Source organism: Macrobrachium rosenbergii, chromosome 51, assembly GCF_040412425.1.
Source record: "Macrobrachium rosenbergii isolate ZJJX-2024 chromosome 51, ASM4041242v1, whole genome shotgun sequence".
NCBI lineage: Eukaryota > Metazoa > Arthropoda > Malacostraca > Decapoda > Palaemonidae > Macrobrachium > Macrobrachium rosenbergii.
This window is the reverse complement of record NC_089791.1, coordinates 49,612,502-49,635,382: the sequence shown is the minus strand read 5'-3', so window position 1 is coordinate 49,635,382 and position 22,881 is coordinate 49,612,502. Positions and strand designations below refer to the sequence as shown.

At 35.2% G+C, this 22,881-nt stretch overlaps 1 protein-coding gene across 1 annotated transcript in view; it reads left to right on the top strand.

Moving 5' to 3' along the window:
• LOC136833042 (myosin heavy chain, clone 203-like) overlaps positions 1 to 20,196 on the top strand; it is a 90,680-nt gene extending 70,484 nt beyond the window's left edge. Inside the window, 6 exon segments of the mRNA XM_067094689.1 lie at positions 172 to 327; positions 8,268 to 8,414; positions 12,651 to 12,883; positions 13,074 to 13,265; positions 15,043 to 15,205; positions 16,025 to 20,196. Of these exon segments, the coding sequence (XP_066950790.1) occupies positions 172 to 327; positions 8,268 to 8,414; positions 12,651 to 12,883; positions 13,074 to 13,265; positions 15,043 to 15,205; positions 16,025 to 16,105 (972 nt within the window). The 3' untranslated portion in view covers positions 16,106 to 20,196.
• Positions 20,197 to 22,881: the final 2,685 nt, after the last annotated feature.

The window sequence follows — 22,881 nt, the reverse complement described above, 5'->3', positions numbered from 1 at the left end:
TATTGTACAGATGTTGTATATATGTTGAATTTAATTTCTGGACATTTAAAAACATGTCAATGTGTCAGAATATGATGATACTGAGCTGTGCTAACCTAACAAGAGCTGTAATTATTATAAATATACTACACTATGTAGTCCTTTAATTAACATTGGCATCAATGACCATAGAAGTCACGATGCCGGATAACTAAAATCATTCATTCATTACAGGTAAGAATTAAATATGATGCTAAATGTGAGCTGATGGAAGATATTACAAAAAAGGAAGAGAAACTTAGCCAACTTAAGCATGAAAATGAGTCAATTCGGATTCGTGAAGAGCAGGTAAGACATTAGTTTTAATGTTTTGTTCCTAAGTATTTCATTTCTTCCTGTCTCATCATTGGTTAATATAAATGTATCTTTTTGTCAACCTTTGAAACAGCTCCTCTTAGTGTTTACCCAATGCACATTATGTTATTAGTTTCCTTGTAGGGTACTGAGATGGAAATTTTCTTTGACTTGATCATTATTGAGATAAGCAAAGATCTATCCTTGATATGGCAGGTTCTCTCTGTGGTGTCAGATCTGGCTGTTTGTGTATCGTGCTCTCAGTATCTGGTCATTTTAGGAAGCACATAGGGACTTTTGAATCACATTATACATGCAAATGCTTATACTGTACTTATTAGCCTCTTAATTTATTTTACTACTCTAATTCCATGTGAATTACTGGTAACACCATAGTTGTATCGAGACCACCGAGAGACAAGGCCTGTTCGATGTATTGTGACGTAAGCAATGGTAGTCCGAGTCGCTAGCACTGACTACGTTCCCAGACGAAAGAAATGTAAACAAAACGTCACCAAAATAGACAATTTGTTGCTTGCCAGTTATGGTAATTAATTAATTTACTTATTTTTTTGTCTACACTAATTTGTGTACACCAAATAATATTAACTGGAAACACAGGTTAAGAGATTAATGTGAACCAAAAGAATTTATTTACAATTACAATATAGTATATACCAAAGTACAAACATGTTTATCATTGTATTAAAAAACATTTGTACATAGTTTTAACGTCAAATTACAAGACGGCAGTGCATTGGTTTACTATATGTGAATGTAAGTAAGTATATCTTAGTTTAACCAGACCACTGAGCTGATTAGCAGCTCTCCTAGGGCTGAAATACCTTAATTATTGTCTTTTACATACAACTATTATTTGGTAGTTGAAGTTTTAAACTTTCTCTTTGTATTCAACTTTTTGTTAGCTACAATATAGTTTTTCTTGGGAACAATAATAATTCAATAAAATGTTAGAAACCCATACTATGAATTTTGCTATTTTTCTGTACAATGACCTTCATTACTTATTGGAGTAGCATATTTATTATTTAACCTTTGACCTTATATGGGGATTTTACATTCATTATTGCCCATCAAATGTAAGTAAAAAAAAAAAAATACATAACTGCAAAACTTCTGAAATAAAAAGGAAATACTGATTTTCCCAAGAGTTAGTAGTTTCTGAATGAGATACTCATTGAATATTTATAAAGCTAAATGAACACTTTGTTTTCTAAAGGTGGGTGAGGAGAATGCTTTCATATGACAGTTTCATAATAATGTTTCAAGAGTAAAACCATCTATCTCATGAAGTTTTTCAGAGCTGAATGGGTGCATAGCCAGAATTTCATTTTCTAAAATAAGGGATTTCCATCAAAGGAGAAACCGTGAACTTCATTGTTTTATTTGTATCTTCTGACCAAGCCAATTATTCTGGTAGCCTACTAATTTCAACAAGTAAACATGAATTTCCGCTTTATAATCAAAATATGGTTTTCAAGTGAGTTTCATCCACCGTCATTACCACTGTTTTATTGCAGTAAATGATTTACATTTACTGTATTCTTAATGTACATCAGAAAATGAGTCATTTTGTTCTGACGCTGGGGTAAACTGTTTGGAGACACACTGCTGATGGTAGAGTACCTCAGCAATATTAGGAATTTCTTATCTCTCAAGAGTCTATAACTTTGAGGGGAACAATTACAAAAAAAAAAAAAATATTACCAGCTCTGATGAATAATCAGATTTATTCAGTCATGAACTGCAGTTGTTCAAGTATGAATATCAGCACAAGCAAATGTTCGACTGATCATCTAAAATTTATTGCCAAAAATGAAATCACTAATTTTATAACAGCAATGCCATTGCAGGTTTTAGAAATACACTCAGCAATGTCAGCTCTCTGCAAGTTATTCAATATCTACTCAATGATATTCATATCATAAACCTCTGTAGGAATCATTAAATCTCCTAGGTGACGTACTTCAGAAACATGAACAACGCATGTACTGTGCAGTTAGCCTTCACTGTAGGTAGGGTATTGTGTTGTACAGTATGCTATTTCATAAATCTGTACTCAGCTGTTAACTGTGGAAGAGGAAAGATGGTCTTTTAATATTTGTACGAAATGTATATATGAGCATTAAAACACAGTAATGCCATGAGGTTAGGTTAGTTATTGACATCCCTTGTGTTTTGTACCTGTAACCCTGGGATACTAGGCCAGTCTAATTTTATTCACCTTAACCAAACTAGGTCCAGTAAGGTTTGTCCCTTACCTATGACTACTGGCAATGGTAACTTGCCTACTTGATCACTATACTGTACATCCACTTGTGATGAGCCTATAACTTCTATGTCTGTGCCATTTCCAAAGCTCTTGCTAAGTCCTACACTGGGAATTGTCTGGACATAGGCTACACTGGGAGTTGTCTGGACATAGGCTACTCTGGGAGTTGTCTAGACATAGGCTAAACTGGGAGTTGTCTGGACATAGGCTACACTGGGAGTTGTATGGACGTAGGCTACATTGGGAGTTCTGTGTTAAGTCTAGTTTATATGAATTCCAACTAAAATTCAATCTAAACTAAACCAGTCTTTCTTTATATTGCGCTTTACCTTGCTGCTCACAACACCTACCTAAATCCCTTTTTCTGGCTACAGAATTCTTAGGCTGTACCTGAGCGTAGGCTATACTTGCACAGGCCTAACTCATGTTACCTTACCAGAAAAACCTAACTGTATGTTATCCTAATGTGGAATGGAATGGAACATGAAATTAAGGCTTGAAGCCAAGCACTGGAATCAGCAGGATTATTCAGCGCTAGTTATCGTCATATTATCCAGAGGCAAAAGTCAAACACTTGTTGCAGTGAACTTAGTGTTGAGTTTACCTACTTACCATAGTAAGTTCGTTCAATAAAACACACATGATATATCCGTGGCACGCTACTTCATTATGCCATGTAAGTTTTACGGTCCAGTTAACAAATAAAACAACGGAACCACGAGAAAACCTCGTACTCAAATGATGTATGGGAAGGAAGCTCGAGAGAGGAAGACTCGCTAACATAGGACTACCAGGGTCGACGTCATCATGTCACATCCAACAGGCCTTGTCTCTCGGTGGTCTTGGTTGTATTCTGTGGTAATGTGGTTTTCCCATTCTGTCATTTGCCTCTAATGTCAAACAAAATCCACTGTTTTAAAGTATTTTGGCTCTTGTCAATTTATGTTAGTACATTGTATTATTTTTAAATAGTAAAATCGTATGGGTTAGTTTAGGTTAGGAACTACAGTACTGTATGTGGAATTGCAGTTAGCTCTAAGATATTTAGAAAATATTCAAGTGTGGAAAATTGTTTTTATGCAGTAAAACTGTACAGGTTAGTTTAGGTTAGGAACTATGTGGAATTGCAGCACCCCAAAGTATCTGTTAAGTTGAGGTGCTACTGTAGTAATTAAAATTTTGACTGGTTAGGTTATTATATCTGTCTCCACATCACTCTTTTAAAATAGTTTTCCCAAGTAGGAAAACTAGTTAAATACATTACAACATTTTCCTGCTTCACCTTATTTTATTCTTCTGAAATCTTTTAAACTTTTAATTATGCACATTTCCTTTCTGATTTTAGGATGGTTTGGCATAATTTGAGTCCACATCTTGTTAAAGGCTATGAAACTCTTAAGACCTCAAATAGATTATTAGTTACCCATATTTTGGGACAGTTTAATGTCAAATAATGATCCTAGGGTATGATAGTTCAAAAAAATTATTTGATAGGTTTTAGAAATTTCTGAACTTTTTTTCATGGTACCATCAAGCAGTAAAGGTTAACCCTAAACGCTGACTGACGTACATAAATGCGTTGACTAAAATTGTCTGTCGGGTGCCGAGTGGATGTACGGCATGCGTTGACTACAAAAAGTTTTTTTAAATATTCGCGAAAAAATAGTTATAGGCTAGTTTTTGAAAAAGATTTTAAATCACGCCGCCTTGAGTGGATGCTGGAAGTTCACGGATCATGCTGTTGTTTTGTTTTAAAGCGTTACCCAGTCACAAGCGCATCGCGAATTTCTTTCTTCTTCGCACTACAGAGCATCAGCGACGATCTCAGAAATTCTTTTTCACTTTGTCATAATTTTGCACTGTTTTATATTAGCCGTTATTAAAGTTTTATATATGAAAATGTGTGCAATTTCATGCAGAATACAACAAAAACAACCCATGGTTGTAGCTTTTATAAGTTTTGAAATATTTTCATATAAATCACGATAAGTGCCAAAATTTCAACTTTCGGTGAACGTTGACTCAACCGAAATGGTAGAAAACCGCAATTGTAATCTAAAACTCTTACATTCTAGTAATATTCAATCATTTACCTTCATTTTGCAACAAACGAGAAGTCTCTAGCACAATATTTCGATTTATGGTGAAGTTTTGAAAAAAAACTTTTTCCTTACGTCCGCGCGGTAACTTAGCCGAAAATCTCAGAAATTCTTTCATCACTTTGTCGTAATTTTTGCAAAGTTTTATATTAGCCGTTACATAAAGTTTTATATATGAAAATGTGTGCAATTTCATGTAAAATACAACATAAAACAACCCATGGTTGTAGCTTTTATCATTTTGAAATATTTTCACAAATCACGATAAGTGCCAAAATTTCAACCTTCGGTCAACTTTGACTCAACCAAAATGGTCAAAAAATGCAATTGTAAGCCAAAACTCTTACATTCTAGTAATATTCAATCATTTACCTTCATTTTGCAACAAACGAGAAGTCTCTAGCACAATATTTCGATTTATGGTGAATTTTTTAAAAAAACTTTTTCCTTACGATCGTGTGGTAACTCAACCGAAAATCTCAGAAATTCTTCGTCACTTTGTCGTAATGTTTGCATTGTTTTATATTAGCTCACATAAAGTTTTATATATGAAAATGTGTAAGTTTCATACAAAATACAACAAAAACAACCCATGGTTGTAGCTTTTATCAGTTTGGAAATATTTTCATATAAATCACGATGTGCCAAAATTTCAACCTTTGGTCAATTTTTGACTCGACGAAATGGTCGAAAAATGCAATTAATAGCTAAAACTCTTACATTCTAGTACAATTCAATCATTTACCTTAATTTTGCAATAAATTGGAAGTCTCTAGCACAATATTTCGATTTATGGTGAATTTTTGAAAAAAAACTTTTTCCTTACCTCCGCACGCAGTAACTCTGCTGAAAATCTCAGAATTTCTTTAGTCACCTTGTCATAAGTTTCGCACCGTTTTATATTAGGCCTTACATAAAGTGTTATACAGGAAAATGTGCGCAATATCATGTAGAATACAACAAAAAATAAGTCATGATTGTAGCTTATATCAGTTTTGAAATATTTTCATATAAATGACGATAAATAGAAAAAATTCTACCTTTGGTCAATTTTAACTCGACCGAAATGGTTGAAAACTGCAATTGTAAGCCAAAACACTTACAGTCTAGTAATATTCAATCAATTACCTACATTTTGCAACAAATGGGAAGTCTCTAGCACAATATTTCGATTTATGGTGAATTTTAGAAAAAAACTTGTATTTACGTCCGCGTTACGAATTCATGCATCATTTTGTAATAATATTTTCTCTGTGTTGCTTTAATCGTTTTACAATTTATTATATACCAAAATCATCGCAATTTAGTGTACAATACAACCAAAAAAAAAAAACTCGTTAGCTTTAACCGTTTTGCTCACAGCGCGATTTGTATACAATTACATATGAAATTTTTTTTTTGCAGTTTTATATATTCCAATATTTATATATGATAATGATATTTTTTTCATTTCTGATGGTTGCCTACTAAACTTCAGGCAATGACAAAAAAATGAGCCAAAAATGAACTGTTAATCTTAAAAACTAAGCATGCTGTGATTTTTTGAAAAAACTTATTTTCCGCTTCGGCGCTAACTCCCGAACGCCCCCGGCATATGACAGACACTTTTGTAAATACAGGCTCGGCGTTTAAGGATTAATGAGATTTCAGTCTGGTAACCCACTCAGTAGATGGATTTTTCTTTCAGGGATCTGTAACCCAATGAGAGCAAATAATATTAAGACATAGCTGTCATAATATCTTAATTTTTTCTACATAAAAGAATAATTATGTACCAAAAAATTATTTATAAATAATTAAAATTATATTATTTAGTAATAGTTATAATCTGTATTATTATACAGTATAACTTTGGTTTTTTATGATTTGATTTTATGACTTTGGTGCTTCCCTTTGATAAATTAAGATTTTTTTTTTAGTTACGAGCATTCCCTTCAATATGCTGCTCACAATATAATAAAAATATGGGTTTGTGTGCTTACAACGGATGAAATTTTAGGACAATTTCTGTGTTGCATGGGAGTGTGTTGAAAAGTCAGTACAGTATTCATGCTTATTTATGGCTGAAAGTTATGAGTAAGTCTAGATCTGGCATTAGTTTATTTCCATTTCATCCACCATTGGATGAAATTGAAAGCAGCAAGAGTTAAAGAAATTTGATAACTGATGGGGAACATATGATAAATAAAAGAAAGTAATGCAACTGGAGATCAGAGATAACACAAAGAATCATTGTACAATTACAGTATGTCATGTGTAGAAAACTAATGTGTGCCAGATTTTTGCTGAACTGACCCTGTATCACTCGGTCATACCTTTTTACAGTGCACTGATGCTTTCCATTTGTTCTACTTTTCACTCTTCCCTTGTGACTTCCTGTTCAGTTTTTTGTCCTTCATACCACTGATAAGGCTATATGTTTGGTTAGTGTGTTTGTCTGTCTGCTAGCAAGATTACATAAAAAAGCAGGGTGTTGATTTTTATGATAAGTTTATCAAAAGGTGACCATCAGTTTATCAAGAGGTGACCACAATTAAAAATATAACTCAGAAATTTAAAAATATGCATCTTGTGCTTGGTGTCACCATCCATAAGTCAGCTCCACAGTATTATTATTATTATTTTTCATTTTTTCTATCTCAGTCATCCTATTCGACTGGGTGGTATTTATAGTACAGGGTTCCAGGTTGCATCCTGCCTCCGTAGGAGTCCATTACTTTTCTCACTATGTGCACTGTTTCCAATAGCACACTCTTCTGTATGAGTCCTGGAGCTACTTTGGCATCTAGTTTTTCCAGATTCCTTTTCAGGGATCTTGGGATTGTGCCTAGTGTCCCTATGATTATGGGTACAATTTCCAATGGCATATTCCATGTCCTTCTTATTTCGATTTTCAGGTCTTGATACTAGTCAATTTTTTCTCTTTCTTTTTCATCATGGTATTGTGACATCAATGAGTGATACTTTCTTCTTGATTTTGTCAATCAACGGACAGTCATGTCTGGTCTATTGGCACGTATCACCCTATCTGTTCTGATACCATAGTCCCAGAGGATCTTTGCCGGATTGTTTTCTATCACTCCCTCAGGTTGGTGTTCGCACTCACTTATTACCGCAAGCTAGCTGGTGTTTCTTGCACAGGCTCCAGTGGAGGGCTTTGCTCCTGAATCATGCCCTTTTTGTACTAGTTCTCAAGTATATACATATTATTATTATTATTATTGTTATTCAGAATATGAACCCTATTCATGTGTGAACAAGCCCATGCAGGTCATTGACTTGAAATTCAAGCTTCTCCAAAGAGTATGGTGTCTATTTGAAAGAAATAACAGAAGGTTATGTGAAATATAGAAAGAAGATATCAGTTATTAGAAAAGAAAAAATAAATTAGTAAATGTAAAATGTAAGTAAATTATAAAATACAAGGACTTGCTTTTATAGTACTGTAATGCATTGATCTTTGCTTGAACTTTTGAGGTTCCAATATTTATATTTGTGGTTTTAGTAGATAGTTTATTATGACGACTACTTTTTTATTGCAGATGTTGAAACGTATTGCAGAGGTCAGAGGTGAAATGCATGAAATTCAGGTATCCAAAGTAGAGATCAAAAGTAAGTTTGATCAGCTTAATGTAGATGTTGCTTCATATGTGTCTAACATCAAAGCTGCTGAATTGGAGATTTTGGAGGTAAGATTATTTCTTGACATATTTTGTTCATCTGAAATTTTCATCTTTGTAAATAATGCAAATTTAGTATATTTATTATACATTAACCCTTCTAGAGTCTGGGGTCTTGACAAATTGTCTATTGCATGAGGCTCAGTTTTTCACTTAATTGTTTAAAGATTTAGGAATGCTTTTTTTGATCTCTCTAAAATATAAATGCTAGGGTACTGATTTTAGTGTGATTGAGAATTTGAATAGTTTTTTTTCAGTATCTCAAAAAGAAGCAAAACAAAAACATAATTATTCTACATGAATACAAACCCTTGGTCCTTCAGTATATCAGAATATTTTAGCACAGCTGGAAACCAGCTATTAGTTCTAACAAGGTTGTTAGGTGGTTACCTGTTGCAGTAGGGCGGGAGACCCACCCTTCTGTTTGAAAGTACATTTACTCTTACCTTCTGGTTGTCCTTCGAAAGCAGCACGATTTCATTTGCCCCGCTGCCAGCTGGTTTCCAATTCACCTTCACTGTGATCCCAGTTCTTTGCTTTGATTGTTTTTTTGTGTGATATTGTTATAATTAACCAAACAAAAAACTTCTTCCAGTTTTTTTCTGAAGATGGAAGAGAACCACAAGATTCCTGTGTATAACTTGTTTACTTGTAATATTATATTGTTATTTTTTAACTTTCGAGAAAACGACACAGATTCTTTTTTCAAGAGATGGTAAAACAGGTTATCAGGCCCGTTATCTTCTGAATTTCAAAATACTCGTGCTGTCATTTAAACGGTAGCTTCAACTGGTCCACTCTGAGAGCAGTTAATTCTTCCGACGGTTTGATATCCCGATGGTCAGTGGTACAATCTCCTGTGGTATGCGTGAGCAGCTACCATCGGTCTGTTACAGAGACCCAATTTCCTCAAGGGTCGATTCCAGTTTTCTTTTTAATATTAAAGATCAGCTTATGCGTATCTTCTGAGGTGCAAACTTTTCTGTTTTTTCATTTATCTGTTCGATGAGTGTTCTTCACATCATTCTCCTTCCTATGACGATGTTGGCTGCTTTCTATATAAGCCTGTCGTTTTTGAAATTCATTCCATGGTTCAATAATGCCAGTTATATCATTCCTCCCGTGAGCTGAGTTTAAGCGCCTCCCGTGTTCTTGACTTCTCTGCTCCCTCACCTGTTTTCACTCACATATTCCTCTCCACAATTGTTGCAATTAATTATGTATACAATTTGTGAGACAAATATGTTGGTGAAACAGGTATGCAGAACAAGGACCAGAATCTAAGAAACGTGAGGAGGGCAGTACAGCTCAACTCACAGGAGTGCTATAGCTAGGCATTGTTGGGAAAAAGGACCATAGGATGGATTTTAAAAACAGTAGGTTTATATAGAAAAGCAATAACATCAGTCATAGGAGGGTAGTGGAAGGGGCACTCATCAGACAGATTAAAGTGATAGAAGGAAAACAATGGATTTATTTCAGAAGATCCTATAAGCCGATTTAATATTAAAAGAAGCTAAGATCGATTCTTCTGGACCTGAGGCAGGTCTTCACCAACAGACTGATGGTAACTACTCACATACCACAAGGGTTAATACCACTGACCATCAGATCAGGATATCAAACTGTCAGGAGGAGATTAACAACCCTCAAGAGAGTGGAAAACCAGGAACAGCCATCATATAAATGACAGCACAGGGAGAAGAAGTTCCAGAAGATTGCTGGGCCTTGAACCAGCCTGACTACCTCATCTCTGAAAAGGGTCACAGTTAGACCTGAAAGTATTCGAGTTTAAAAGTAACATGTAATATTTACAAGTAAACAAGTTATATACAGGAATCTTGTGGTTTCTCTTCCATTGTTAGATTATTAGTGTAGTTGTTGCTTATTTGTATTCTGTTATAATGTGTTATGGCAATGCAAACCTAACAATTTATTTTAGCCTTGTGTTTTGCTTATATGCTGATATAACACAAACCTAACAAACTGGCTTTTTAGCGCTACACACAATAACGAACTTAAACTGGTTTCTTCAACATTGTTTTAATTAACAATGTCTTGCCTCTATGACACGCCGCTGTTTTTTGAAGAGAATTATTCCTTTATGGGCTGAAGGGAAGGTTTATACACCAAGAAATTACTTTGAAATTTGTAACGTTTTACTTTTTCAGATGTAGAGCCCGAGGTGCTTAGGGGAAGATACAGGTTCTGTCACTAGCAGTACTTTGATATTGCAACTTCCATTGCCTTTCACATCGAAATTCTGTAATCAGTATGGGTTATTTTATTAAACATACGTTGTAAAGTCTAGTTCGTTTGTTGGTTACATGTAAATTGCATTTCCTTATGCAGCTGTATTAATGACTGTATGTTTGCGCTTCTCTTGGGATTATGTCTAATTATTTTTTTTACAAGTTAATAAATTCTAATACAATGTGATTTGTATAATTGTTTTATCAGTAAAACATAGTTAGCATTGCATTACCTCTTCAATTCATGATTTCAACTTCCGGTGATGTATGATTGCCCAAGCTGAAGTATATTATGATGTGTTTTGGACAATGTAAGGATTTGTAAATTATTGTATGCCATACCGTATAAGAACAGAATGAGAAAGGGAAGGAAATGCACAGCAAGTGCTTTCTATAATTTACTTCAGCCTGATACATATGTGTACACATACAAACGCACATACTTGTATATATACGCCTGCATTCATACACTCCGAGACATTGATATGCAAAAAAAGTTTTGATGGAACACAGCTGGCAGTTTATATCGTATACGTTACTTCATAATCTGTGTAAGATTTCTGTTCGCTAGTATGTCAACTTCGAAAAAGTCTATTTATTATTAAAATCAATTACATTGAAAATAAAACATCAAACAGGATTTTTTAAATAAATGAAGTAAAAGATATAAAATGAGCAATATGCTGTATAAGCTGGAGTCACACTTCTTAAATGGTTGTAGACAGTCAGGTTTGTGCAGCACACCAGTCAAAACAAAGCAGCATCTTATGTCTGTGGCCACCTTATTTTATTATTTTATTTATTTATTTTTTCATAATTTTGCCAGTCAAAAGTAGGGTGTGTCTTTGTGGTTGGAGTATCCTTGATGCTGGGAAGTATATTAATTACTTATATTTCACCTTAATTTTTTTTTTTTTTTTTTTAAATTTAAGCACTCATAAATTCATTGTCACTGTTGGAGTTATCCATCAGAGGCAGAGGAGTTGAGTAGCTTAGTTTATACATACACAAGCAACCAGTGAGACAACAAAACCTCTATGGTGTTGTCAGGATGCATCTCTGTCAGCCACTCACAGGCAGTAAACAAATTGACATGTATGACATTGCTTTTGAGACAGTAACAGCTACAAAAGCTCCCAGGTTCCCCATTCTTCTCTCCCATCCCTTCCATGCAATTACTTCAGTCTGTGCTCCTACAATACCCCTTTATCAGTGTGTTACAGGAACCGTTAACAGCATTACCTTCAAATTCATCCACCTATGCCCTATTGCAAACCAAACACAAGGCATTTTACTTATATATATATATATATATATATATATATATATATATATATATATATATATATATATATATATATATATATATATATATATATATATATATATATTTGTATATATGTATATATAACATATATTTTGTGGAAGGCTGTATGGTTACATGTAGATAATACTGAGTTGTGGATAGTGCAATGCAGATAACTGAGGTACTAAAATTTTCTTTATATGTTTCTGTTGGAATCTTAATGGCTGGGAATCATGAGTGGTTAATGTTGTTTCTTTAAGAAACACATTGTGATATGGAAAATGTATTGAATAGAAATATTCTAATAAGTTTTTTCACTTGTCTTGTTGAATTGTGGAGATGGCTATATTTTAATGGTCATTCTTGGCTACATGCTTATTTCAAACCTATTACAGTCAACTTTGTCTTACGCCTGATCACAGATGGTAAACTAATAGCCGAATCATTAGTTATAGGTGGATTAGATATCTCTCAATAGATGGAACTCTGTCATCTTAGTCGTTGCTGCGCTGGTTTTCTTACTCAAGTCATCTACAAATGCATATAATTGTGTTCTTCATTTTCAGTGTCATTAACATCTATAATTACTTCTCTCTTTTCATTTATGTTTTTGGTAATTCATGTTGACAATATTTTTTCTGTTTTGTTCAAGTTGTAAGAATTCATTTAACATTTTACTGTACACAGAAAAAGGAGAGATTAGAGATCCTAGCTAGTCAGGTAATACAAGCCAGTGAGCGCCAAGAGATTGAGGAAAGGGAAAATCGTCTTGCATCTTACAGGAATGATAATGCTGTAAGAAATGAGAGTCTCATCTCTTTGAAAAAAGTTTTGGAAGTGAGCAAATCTGCATTGGATTTGATCAATAATGAATTGATGCCCATTTTAGAAGATATACAGCAAGAAGTATCTAACACAAAGTATGTATATGCTGTATTTACTTAATTTTAAAAGTTTTATGAAAAATTTTTTTCATTATAAAAACATTGTTTTTGCAAAGCCAGCAGGGTCCTTGGTTTAAGAGCATTCTTGAATTTTAGATATGAATAACTTACACAGTATAATATGTGATGAATGTATCTCTTTCTTTCATTTTGCTGTGCATGTCAGAGAATGTAGGGCAGCCATTGCCAAGAGTGATAGAGCTGTGAGGTCTTGTATTGAAGAAACGGAGGAGCAGGAGTTGAAGATCCAGCAGGTCAAGGGAATCCTGACATCCCGGCAGGAGAAGATATCACAAATGCAGATTGCATGGAAACTTAAAAAGGAAGTCCTTCAGGGGGAGATTAACCAACTTAAAGAGTAAGCGTAATAATATTTTAGCCATTATGTAATTCTAGGGGTTCTTAGGTTCAAATTGTATTTTTCATGACACTGTAGGATGCTGATTGTTTTATATGTAGTTATTGTTGTCGGTATGCTAGAAAGCTGTTGATCTTAAAGTAAATAAAACAAATCCGAGAAGATAGTGTTTAAATGGAAATCTTTTAAAGCAAAATCTGTTTGTTTCACCACACCGATTGCACATAATACAGCCCAATTTCATTGTCTGCAAACTTCCTGACACATCCATTTTTTGTTTTACAAAAGAGAAGTGGTAGTTAAAGGAACCTTGTGCATTTGCTCAGAGATCCCCAAGCCTCCAGTTATTACCAGTCTCACTTTTGGTGCATTTGTTAATCTCTTAGTAGCTCACTAAACACCTCTTGTTTTTTCAAGATCACTGTAATTCATTACTCACTATTATTAATTACTTGTCATACTGTTTCTTAGTCTTTTTAATCTATACTTTTGATATGCTCGTACCTATAGCACATCCTCGGGTTTTGCTGTTCCAGTTGGCTAAGATTCCTCACTGCCTGTAGGAGGGTTTCTGTAAGGGGTCTTTATAGATACAGGCTTTTTTTATTTTAATTTTTGCAGTGCCTTTCTTGTTCTGCCAGCACCCTGTATATATTTTTGTAAGTTGGCCAAGGCACCAGCCACCCATGAGTTACTACCACTAGAGGAAATGATATTGGTCAGACAGTCTTATGTAGGAACCTTTAACCTTAGGTGCAGCATTACCCCTGCCTACATGCACTGTTAGTCAAGTGTGTTCTCTGCACACTTCTTTTGTTTCCATCCTTGTCAGAATCCCCAGCCTGTTTGTTATAAAATTCAAAGTGCTCTAATGGCCAGTCAACAGTCAGTCCCAAGTCCGGTGAAGGTCTGGTAAATTGAGTTCATCAGTTAAGGCTTCCAGACAGTGGAGAAAGATAACTGCTATAAAACCAAAATGAGTTCCCAGAACAAAATGACCTACAGTACCTGGCAGCCTTTAAGTAGGAGGGAGGTCTTTCTAAGAATCCTATGAAGGATAAGAATTACACAAACTCATTAAAGATGTGGGGACAGTGATGAGAAAATATGGAAGTGGTGGAAATGCTGGAAAGAAGAACATTTAATGTGCTCAGGAGGTAAGGTACAAAGGAGTTGGTCCAAAACCCTTCAGTACTATAAATTCTGGTGGAATGGCAGTGAGTCAGTGCAAAATGAAGTGGACATTTTGGTCAAGGATGACATGACTGAAGGGGGGAAAAATTTTTTTTTTTTTTTTTTTTTGAAATATTGTCAGATGCAGCTCTTGAAATGGCTGCATATGAGTGAACAGAGGTGGCTTGGAGGATGTTTTGGTTAGATGTATTCTAGGAGCAGAAATCAGGTGGAAGAAGTGTTGGAATTTTGCTAGCCAACAATTGAAGTTGCTTAACAGAGTTTAAGAAGCCAAGAGAGTAATGGATAACCATAGTGAAGAAGCAAAAACAGAGATTTGCTTTGTCTTGATGAAAAATAAAGACAGTTTCAAAAAAAGTATTAGACTGTAGTTATGGATGAGACTTGTCTGACACAATATAGATTGCTTTAAGATAATTTACCATACTTGTTCTTTCTGTTTGACAAAACTGCTGAGTCTGGACATTTGAAGGCCTCATATATATGATGGATTTATCTGAAAAAGAAAATAGTTTTTTAGGAAAGATATTATATTGATTAAGAGAAATGTATTTATGTAGAATAATTATTTTTTACTCAACAGGGCACTGCTTGAAATAATGCGCACTCAGACAGAAGACGAAATTGTATCCCGAGACTTACAGAAGGAACGTATGAAAATCATCCATGAATCCCAGATGTTAAAGGAGCAGATCCACCAGTTCGATTTATTTGTGGCTAAAAATTACCAGAAAATTCTGCAAGCGGTGTGTTCTCTTTTGTTGATTTGATTTTTTTTATGCACAAGTCTGTGCTAAGCATTCTTGAATATAAGTTATCTTTTAGTGGCTGTTAGGTTTAGTTTCTATTGAATCATCATAGGCATTGGTGTCATTAGTATTAAACATTGGATCTTTTTAGAGAAAGGTTTAGATAACCATGTTCCCATGAAGATGACATTCAACACTGCATTAGAATGAAAAATGAAGTGTAATCAAAATCAGTCATCATATACCAATAAAACAGGAATTAGGTGCCTTTGTATGTATGATGAATGAGTGTTCAATTGTTGGGCTGGAATTCAGCACCTGGGATGGCATTGCACAGGGGTCAGACGTCTGTTGGTTGAAATGGAAGGGAGAGTATTTCTTCTTAAGTTACCATCAAAAGATGGAGTTGGAGGATAGATGGAGCCTCCATCAGATGTTGTGGGGGCCTGATATCCAATATTTCTACTATTTGTAATATGGAAGGGGTCTGAGTGTTCATTGGTGCTCCATTCTGTAATTGTTAGGAATGACCCCTTCTTGTAGGTGAGAAGACAGTTGGCATTTAGTGATACATGACATATCACTTCTTCAAGGTATCTGGAGGAGTGGCTAGATTATTTTCACTGTAAAATCTGTTTGTTCCTACAGAGATACAAACCACCCAGCCAGGAGACTGATGGATCATCCATGTTAGCTTGTTGCTCATTGAGCAGCCTGTAACAAATTAAATGGTTGCAATAGATAATACATATGTTTGAGAAACTTAACTTTGTTTTTAGAAATTGCCCTTTTAATGTGATTTTTTTTTTTTTGCAGATAGAGCAGCATAATGGTGAAATTCAGGAGAGTGTTACTGTTTTTGTGGAAGAGGTGCATAAGGAAAATTCTGAAGACTGAAAAAAGCGATTGAATGAAAATACTGTATAATGTTTTGAGTTTACATCCAAAAAAGATACTATTTTTTATGATGCTGCTCTTATAAAATTTTGAGTGCACATTTTATGGTACTGTCTTTATACAAAGATGCAAACTGTGCTGCAGAACCATTATGTAAGCATTTTAGATCTTTAGATTTTATAGGCTTTCTTCATTAACCCTTTAACGCCGACTGGACGTATTTTACGTTGACAAAAATTGTCTGTTGGGTGCCAAGTGGAGGTAAAATACATCGACTACAAAATGTTTTTTTTAAATATTCATGGAAAAATACTTATAGGCCTCGTTTGCGAAAAATTTTAAATCACGCGCCTTGAGGGATGCTGGGAGTTCACGGATCATGCTGTTGTTTTGTTTACAAGTGTGACCCAGCTGCATGCAAATTTCTTTCTTATCCCAAAAGAAAGCATCAGCTAACTCTGCTGAAAATCTCAGAAATTCTTTAGTCACTTTGTCGTAATTTTTGCACAGTTTTGTATTAGCTGTTACATAAAGTTTTATATATGAAAATGTGTGCAATTTCATGTAGAATACAAAAAAAAATAACTCATGGTTGGAGCTTTTGTCAATTTTGACATATTTTCATATAAATCACAATAAGTGCCAAAATTTCAACCTTTGGTCAACTTTGACTCGACCGAAATGGTAAAAAAATGCAATTGTAAGCTAAAACTCTTACATTCTAGTAATATTCAATCATTTACCTTCATTTTGCAATAAACGAGAAGTCTCTAGCACAATATTTCGATTTATGGTGAATTTTTTAACAAACTTTTTCCTTACGTCCGCACTTACTCTTCTGAAAATCTTGTAAGAGCCTGACGCCGTCTCTTCCAAACACTTGTGTGTTCGTGTGTTCGTCGTCCATCGGAGTGGACAAGACAACAAGAGCGTCTCGTTTTCTTTCGCTAAAGGAACATGATTTCAACCATACAATATTTCCGTCTGTTTCTCCCTAACCATTGTTGTCTTGATGTATGTACAATCACCACTACTTGCATTGCCATGCAAGCATTCTAATCATGTACTCATAATGTTCCAACGAATCTTCTGTATAAAACTGTGTGTATGTTTCTGTTTGTGAAGACGCCAAACGTCTTGCCACTCCGATGGACGATGAACACACGAACACACGTGTTTGGAAGAAACGGCGTCAGGCTCTTACAATCTCAGAAATTCTTTAGTCACTTTGTCGTAATTTTTGCAGTTTTGTATTAGCCATTACATAAAGTTTTATATATGAAAATGTGTGCAATTTCATGTAGAATACAACAAAAAATAACTCATGGTTGGAGCTTTTATCAATTTTGACATATTTTCATATAAATCACGATAAGTGCCAAAATTTCAACCTTCGGTCGAAAAATGGTCGAAATGGTCGAAAAATGCAATTATAAGCTAAAACTCTTACATTCTAGTAATATTCAATCATTTACCTTCATTTTGCAACAAATGAGAAGTCTCTAGCACAATATTTCGATTTATGGTGAATTTTTTTATAACTTTTTCTTACGTCCGCACTAACCCTGCTGAAAATCTTGTAAGAGCTTGACGGCGTCTCTACCAAAGATGCGTGTGTTCGTCGTCCATCAGAGTGGACAAGACAACAAGAGTGTTTCATTTTCTTTCTCTAAAGGAACGCGATTTCAACCATACAATATTTCCGTCTGTTTCTCCCTAACCATTGTTGTCTTGATGTATGTACAATCACCACTACTTGCATTGCCATGCAAGCATTCTAATCATGTACAGTACTCATAATGTTCCAACGAATCTTCTGTATCAAACTGTGTGTATGTTTCTGTTTGTGAAGACGCCAAACGTCTTGCCACTCCGATGGACGACGAACACATGAACACACACGTGTTTGGAATTGACGGCGTCAGGCTCTTACAATCTCAGAAATTCTTTAGTCACCTTGTCGTAATTTTTGCACAGTATTGTATTAGCCATTACATAAAGGTTTATATATGAAAATGTGCACAATTTCATGTAGAATACAACAAAAAATAACTTATAGTTGTAGCTTTTATCAATTTTGACATATTTTCATATAAATCACGATGTGCGAAAATTTCAACCTTCGGTCAAATTTGACTCGACCGAAATGGTAAAAAAAGGCAATTGTAAGCTAAAACTCTTACATTCTAGGAATATTCAATCATTTACCTTCATTTTGCAACAAACGAGAAGTCTCTAGCACAATATTTCGATTTATGGTGAATTTTTTAAAAAAACTTTTTCCTTACGTCCGAGCACGCTAACTCTGCTGAAAATCTCAGAAATTCTTTAGTCACTTTGTCGTAGTTTTTGCACCATTTTATATTAGCTGTTACATAATGTTTTATATGTGAAAATGTGTGCAATTTCATGTAGAATACAACAAAAAATAACTCATGGTTGTAGCTTTCATCAGTTTTGAAATATTTTCATATAAATCACAATAAATAGAAAAAAATTGACCTTCGGTCAATTTTAACTCGACCGAAATGGTTGAAAACTGCAATTTTAAGCTAAAACACTTACAGTCTAGTAATATTCATTGAATTACCTTAATTTTGCAACAAACGGGAAGTCTCTAGCGCAATATTTCGATTTATGGTGAATTTTTGAAAAAAAATTTTTTTTTATGTCCGCACTTTACGAATTCATGCATCATTTTGTGATAATATTTTCTCTGTGTTGCTTTGATCGTTTTACAATTTATTATATACCAAAATCATCGCAATTTGGTGTACAATAGAACGAAAAAAAAATAACTCATTAGCTTTAGCCGTTTTGCTCACAGCGCGATTTGTATACAATTATATATGAATTTTTTTTTTTTGCGCTGTCATATATTCCAATATTTATATATGATAATGATATTTTTTTCATTTCTGGTGGTTGCATACTAAACTTCAGGCAATGAGAAAAAAATTAGCCAAAAATGAACTCTTAATCTTAAAAACTAAGCATGCTGTGATTTTTGAAAAAAAACTTTATTTCCGCTATGGTGCTAACTCTCAAACCCCGTCGGCATACGGCAGACACTTTTGTAAATAGAGGCTCGGCGTTTAAGGGTTAACATATCATGTGGATCACATTACCATTTTTGTATGTTTTTTACACATTTTTTTGTACTTATATGAAAAAGATATATCTATGAGATTTATTTTACTAAATACTTTTTTAGTAGAAAACTACATCATCTAGGAGCTTATTTCTCAGCTGTACTTGTATATTTTTTAAAATATCCTTGAGTGTGTCTTAATAGGATTAATAAGCAAGATCTCACAAAAATTCCAGGTCAGTAGAGTATCATTATTGGGTTCTCAGACTGAGGGGTCTTTCCCAGCATCATTCCCTGTTAATGCTGTGAGCTGTTGATAAAATTCCAAAATCGCATGTTCACTCTTTTAGAGGCTGAGTTTGAATCCATCACTGTGTAGGTGGTAATAAAGATCTTTTCAGTATATCTTTGATTTAGCTGCATTGCTTTCTGACTTTTAATGTACTTCAACCTCTTCATCTTAGCCATCATGCGAGCCCTGTGAGAGTCTGGAAATTGTATTCACTGGTTTCATTAAACTGATGTTAATGATTGTAATGGTATAGGATCATCATGCATTTGAAGAAATTATTATTGATAACACTTAAGTCACTTAATGATACATTAGTTTATCTGCTTGTTTAAGCAAGAATTGATAGGAAATATGAAGAAATTCATTATGGCCAGCCATTCCATTTGAAAGAATAACACTCCACAATATGTATTTCCAGAGTTGTTGCTGTTGCCATTTTAAGCTTTGCCTTGCAACACATACTTTCTTAACCAGTTATATATTCCAAAATTGTAAGTGTTTGCACTTATACAACTTTATCTAAATTAATGTCATTATATTTATTTCCTTAATAGTGTATTTCCCAGCCCGAGAAGAACCCTAAAAGAGTTCAGAGGTCTGGTTAAACAAATCATTTATAACTAACCTAACCTTAATAGTATTTTTATGCAAAAGGTATGATGAACATGTGGGTATTACAAAATTCATAAAATTTTAACAACAATCTGCCCCAGACTTGTTTTGGTATCAGTGAAATCCTGCATATGTTTTAAGTATTCACATAGCTTCATGCTTGCTGTGCCATAATCAGATACAGTAATTCTGATGGGTGAATAAGTGAAAAGAGCCTGATTTCTTTGTATAATTCCTGATTGGACGGGTGGGTATCATTCTCAGCTAGCACTCTGCTGGTCCCACATTCGATTCTCCAACCGGCCAATGAAGAATTAGAGGAATTTATTTCTGGTGATAGAAATTAATTTCTCGTTATAATGTGGTTTGGATTCCACAATAAGCTGTAGGTCCCATTGCTAGGTAACCAATTGGTTCTTAGCCATGTAAAATAAATCTAATCCTTCGGGTCAGCCCTAGGAGAGCTGTTAATCAGCTAAGTGGTCTGGTTAAACTAAGTTATACTTAACTTCACATTGTTATATACTCTTCTTCAGAGCTATGTAAACTTTTTGTTGCTTTTAACCGTGCCTGCTGGAAAATGGTCATCATAGTGATGCTGCATTTTATGATTTTCTTCTTGAAAAGATTGACTCAAGTTTTCTTTTCATACTAAGCATGCCTTCACCTCAGCTTCTCTTTGCTCCTTTGCAGCTGCACTATCTATTTTACAGGAACTATTATTCTTATTTTTTATATAAGTAACTTACCAAGTAATTGCATTGCTATGGTTTCTAACTCACATGGTAACTTAAACTCAAAATTCACTGTAGTGCTTCAGTTGTTTAGTGTAGAGGACTAGTCCTGCCTACTAACGGGAACACCTGGAACGACTTAGCAGACAACCTCATTCTATTTCTGCCGTGCCCGATGCAAACATCGGGTGTTTGCAGCAGCTGTGTTCATTATTTGCTGGTTGTATAACTGGATTTCGCTAGAGTATTATCACTGATTTCGAGTAGCCTTCAAGATTATAGCTTTCAGATCAGATTTTTATTGTTTTGTTATTGTTATTGAGATATGATTCAAGTTCGTCATTTTTTTGCTACTGTAGCGAAGTTGCAATCAAGATTAAACATCTTTTCACACTTTTTTTCCTATTCAGTGAACTGAAAAAGTGTAGGGACAGGAATGAAGTAAGGAGAGATTTTGTGGCTTAATGTTTTGGTGGATGAGCTTCAGGAGAGATGGCGTTCTCAAGAGCCAAGAATTTTGCTCAGAGCTCCCAGCTCGCCTGGCGCCAGCTACAGAGCACCCAGCTCCCGCTCAATGCGTAGTGCCAGGCCTTCGATACCTTGTATAACGCTACCCACATCCATTTTCTCTCATAACATTGGCCCTCCTACTTTTACCACTTGCTCCACATGCTTGGCTCCTCTGTGCCCGTTGCCATTGCCAGTCTTGTGTCTGGTTGTGAAAATTAACCTTGTAACAGTGAAGTGTTAGCGCAGTGGAGGTGATTATCAGCCTGTGGACAGGAACAGTTGAGATGGTTTGAGATTTCCCATTCTTTTCTTTGGAACCTCAAGAGAGAGCTCTGGTGCCTTACTACTAAGGGGAGCAGACGCAGTTGCAATCAGCCCTATTGTTTCTGCCTACTACCAACATCAACTCTTCCTCAGACACAGTTAAGAAGTCAGCTGTCCACCTCAGAAAAAAATCGACGCAAGATTTTTCAGGCTTTCCATTTGCAAGGCCCAAAATACAGCTACTCAGATGAGTCCACTAATTTTTTGATTGGAGACTTCTTACTCGCTTAACATTAGAGGATGATCTGCATGGTAAGGATTCTCTGTGTCCACGGACATTAGTCAAAGTCAGACAGACTGTATATAGGTTTTGTTCTTCCTCTTTGAATCCAGTTTCCAGAAGTTTTCCTGCACGGACAGTAAGCACCGTAACATTTTTAGTTCTTCATGGCGCTGAGACACACGCAGATGATGGTTGCCATTCTCCACTTCTTGTCAAGCGGTAGGTTGAGGACACTTCATCACAGAGGGCTTTGTAACAGTTTCTTTGTGGTTTCTGAAAACATTTCTGGAGACCCAGCTTCAGATATGGAATGCTTCAATCATTTTCTTCAGAAGACAAATTCTGGAGATGAAATACAGTCCTTCCATCCATTCAAAGGGAAACTGGATGATAACATTTCATGCAGATGCCATTTCCCACTGCCTCCAATCCATCCAGACTCCAGGAAGTGTAAGGTCCTGTCTTTCAGGACAAAGTATAACAACAATGCCCTTTGCTTCAGTCTTTTGGTCGGCACTATCGAGTTTTCACTGAGTCCTGTTCTCTCTCAAATGGATCCACTTGATGCTTTTTTCAGTGTAAGTTGTGTCTGAACGAAGAATTTATGCACCTGGTTTTCACAAAAAGGTGCTTCCCTTGCAAGGTTTTTTTATCAAGAAACTGGGCCAAAGCTTTCAATCTACAGATGTAGTTGGCCCTGCCCCAAGAGATCTCTATTTGGGGATTCACTCTCAACTCTGACTTTTCAGACTTTTCTGTCTCCCCAGGAGAATTTCCAGCTGCTTTCAGATGGTCCACAGGCTTCAAGCTCCTTTCTGTCTTTTCCCAGGTCAACAATGGGTGTGGCTGGGAATGTTGGCATCCATAGGGATGTTTGGAACTCTGACTGCATATGAGAGTTTTCTTCCAAAAGCCCGAGACTCTTAAACTCACAGCTCTGGACACTTCCTGCTGGCTTCCTAACCCTGAAGACCAAAGTGGATCTGCAAT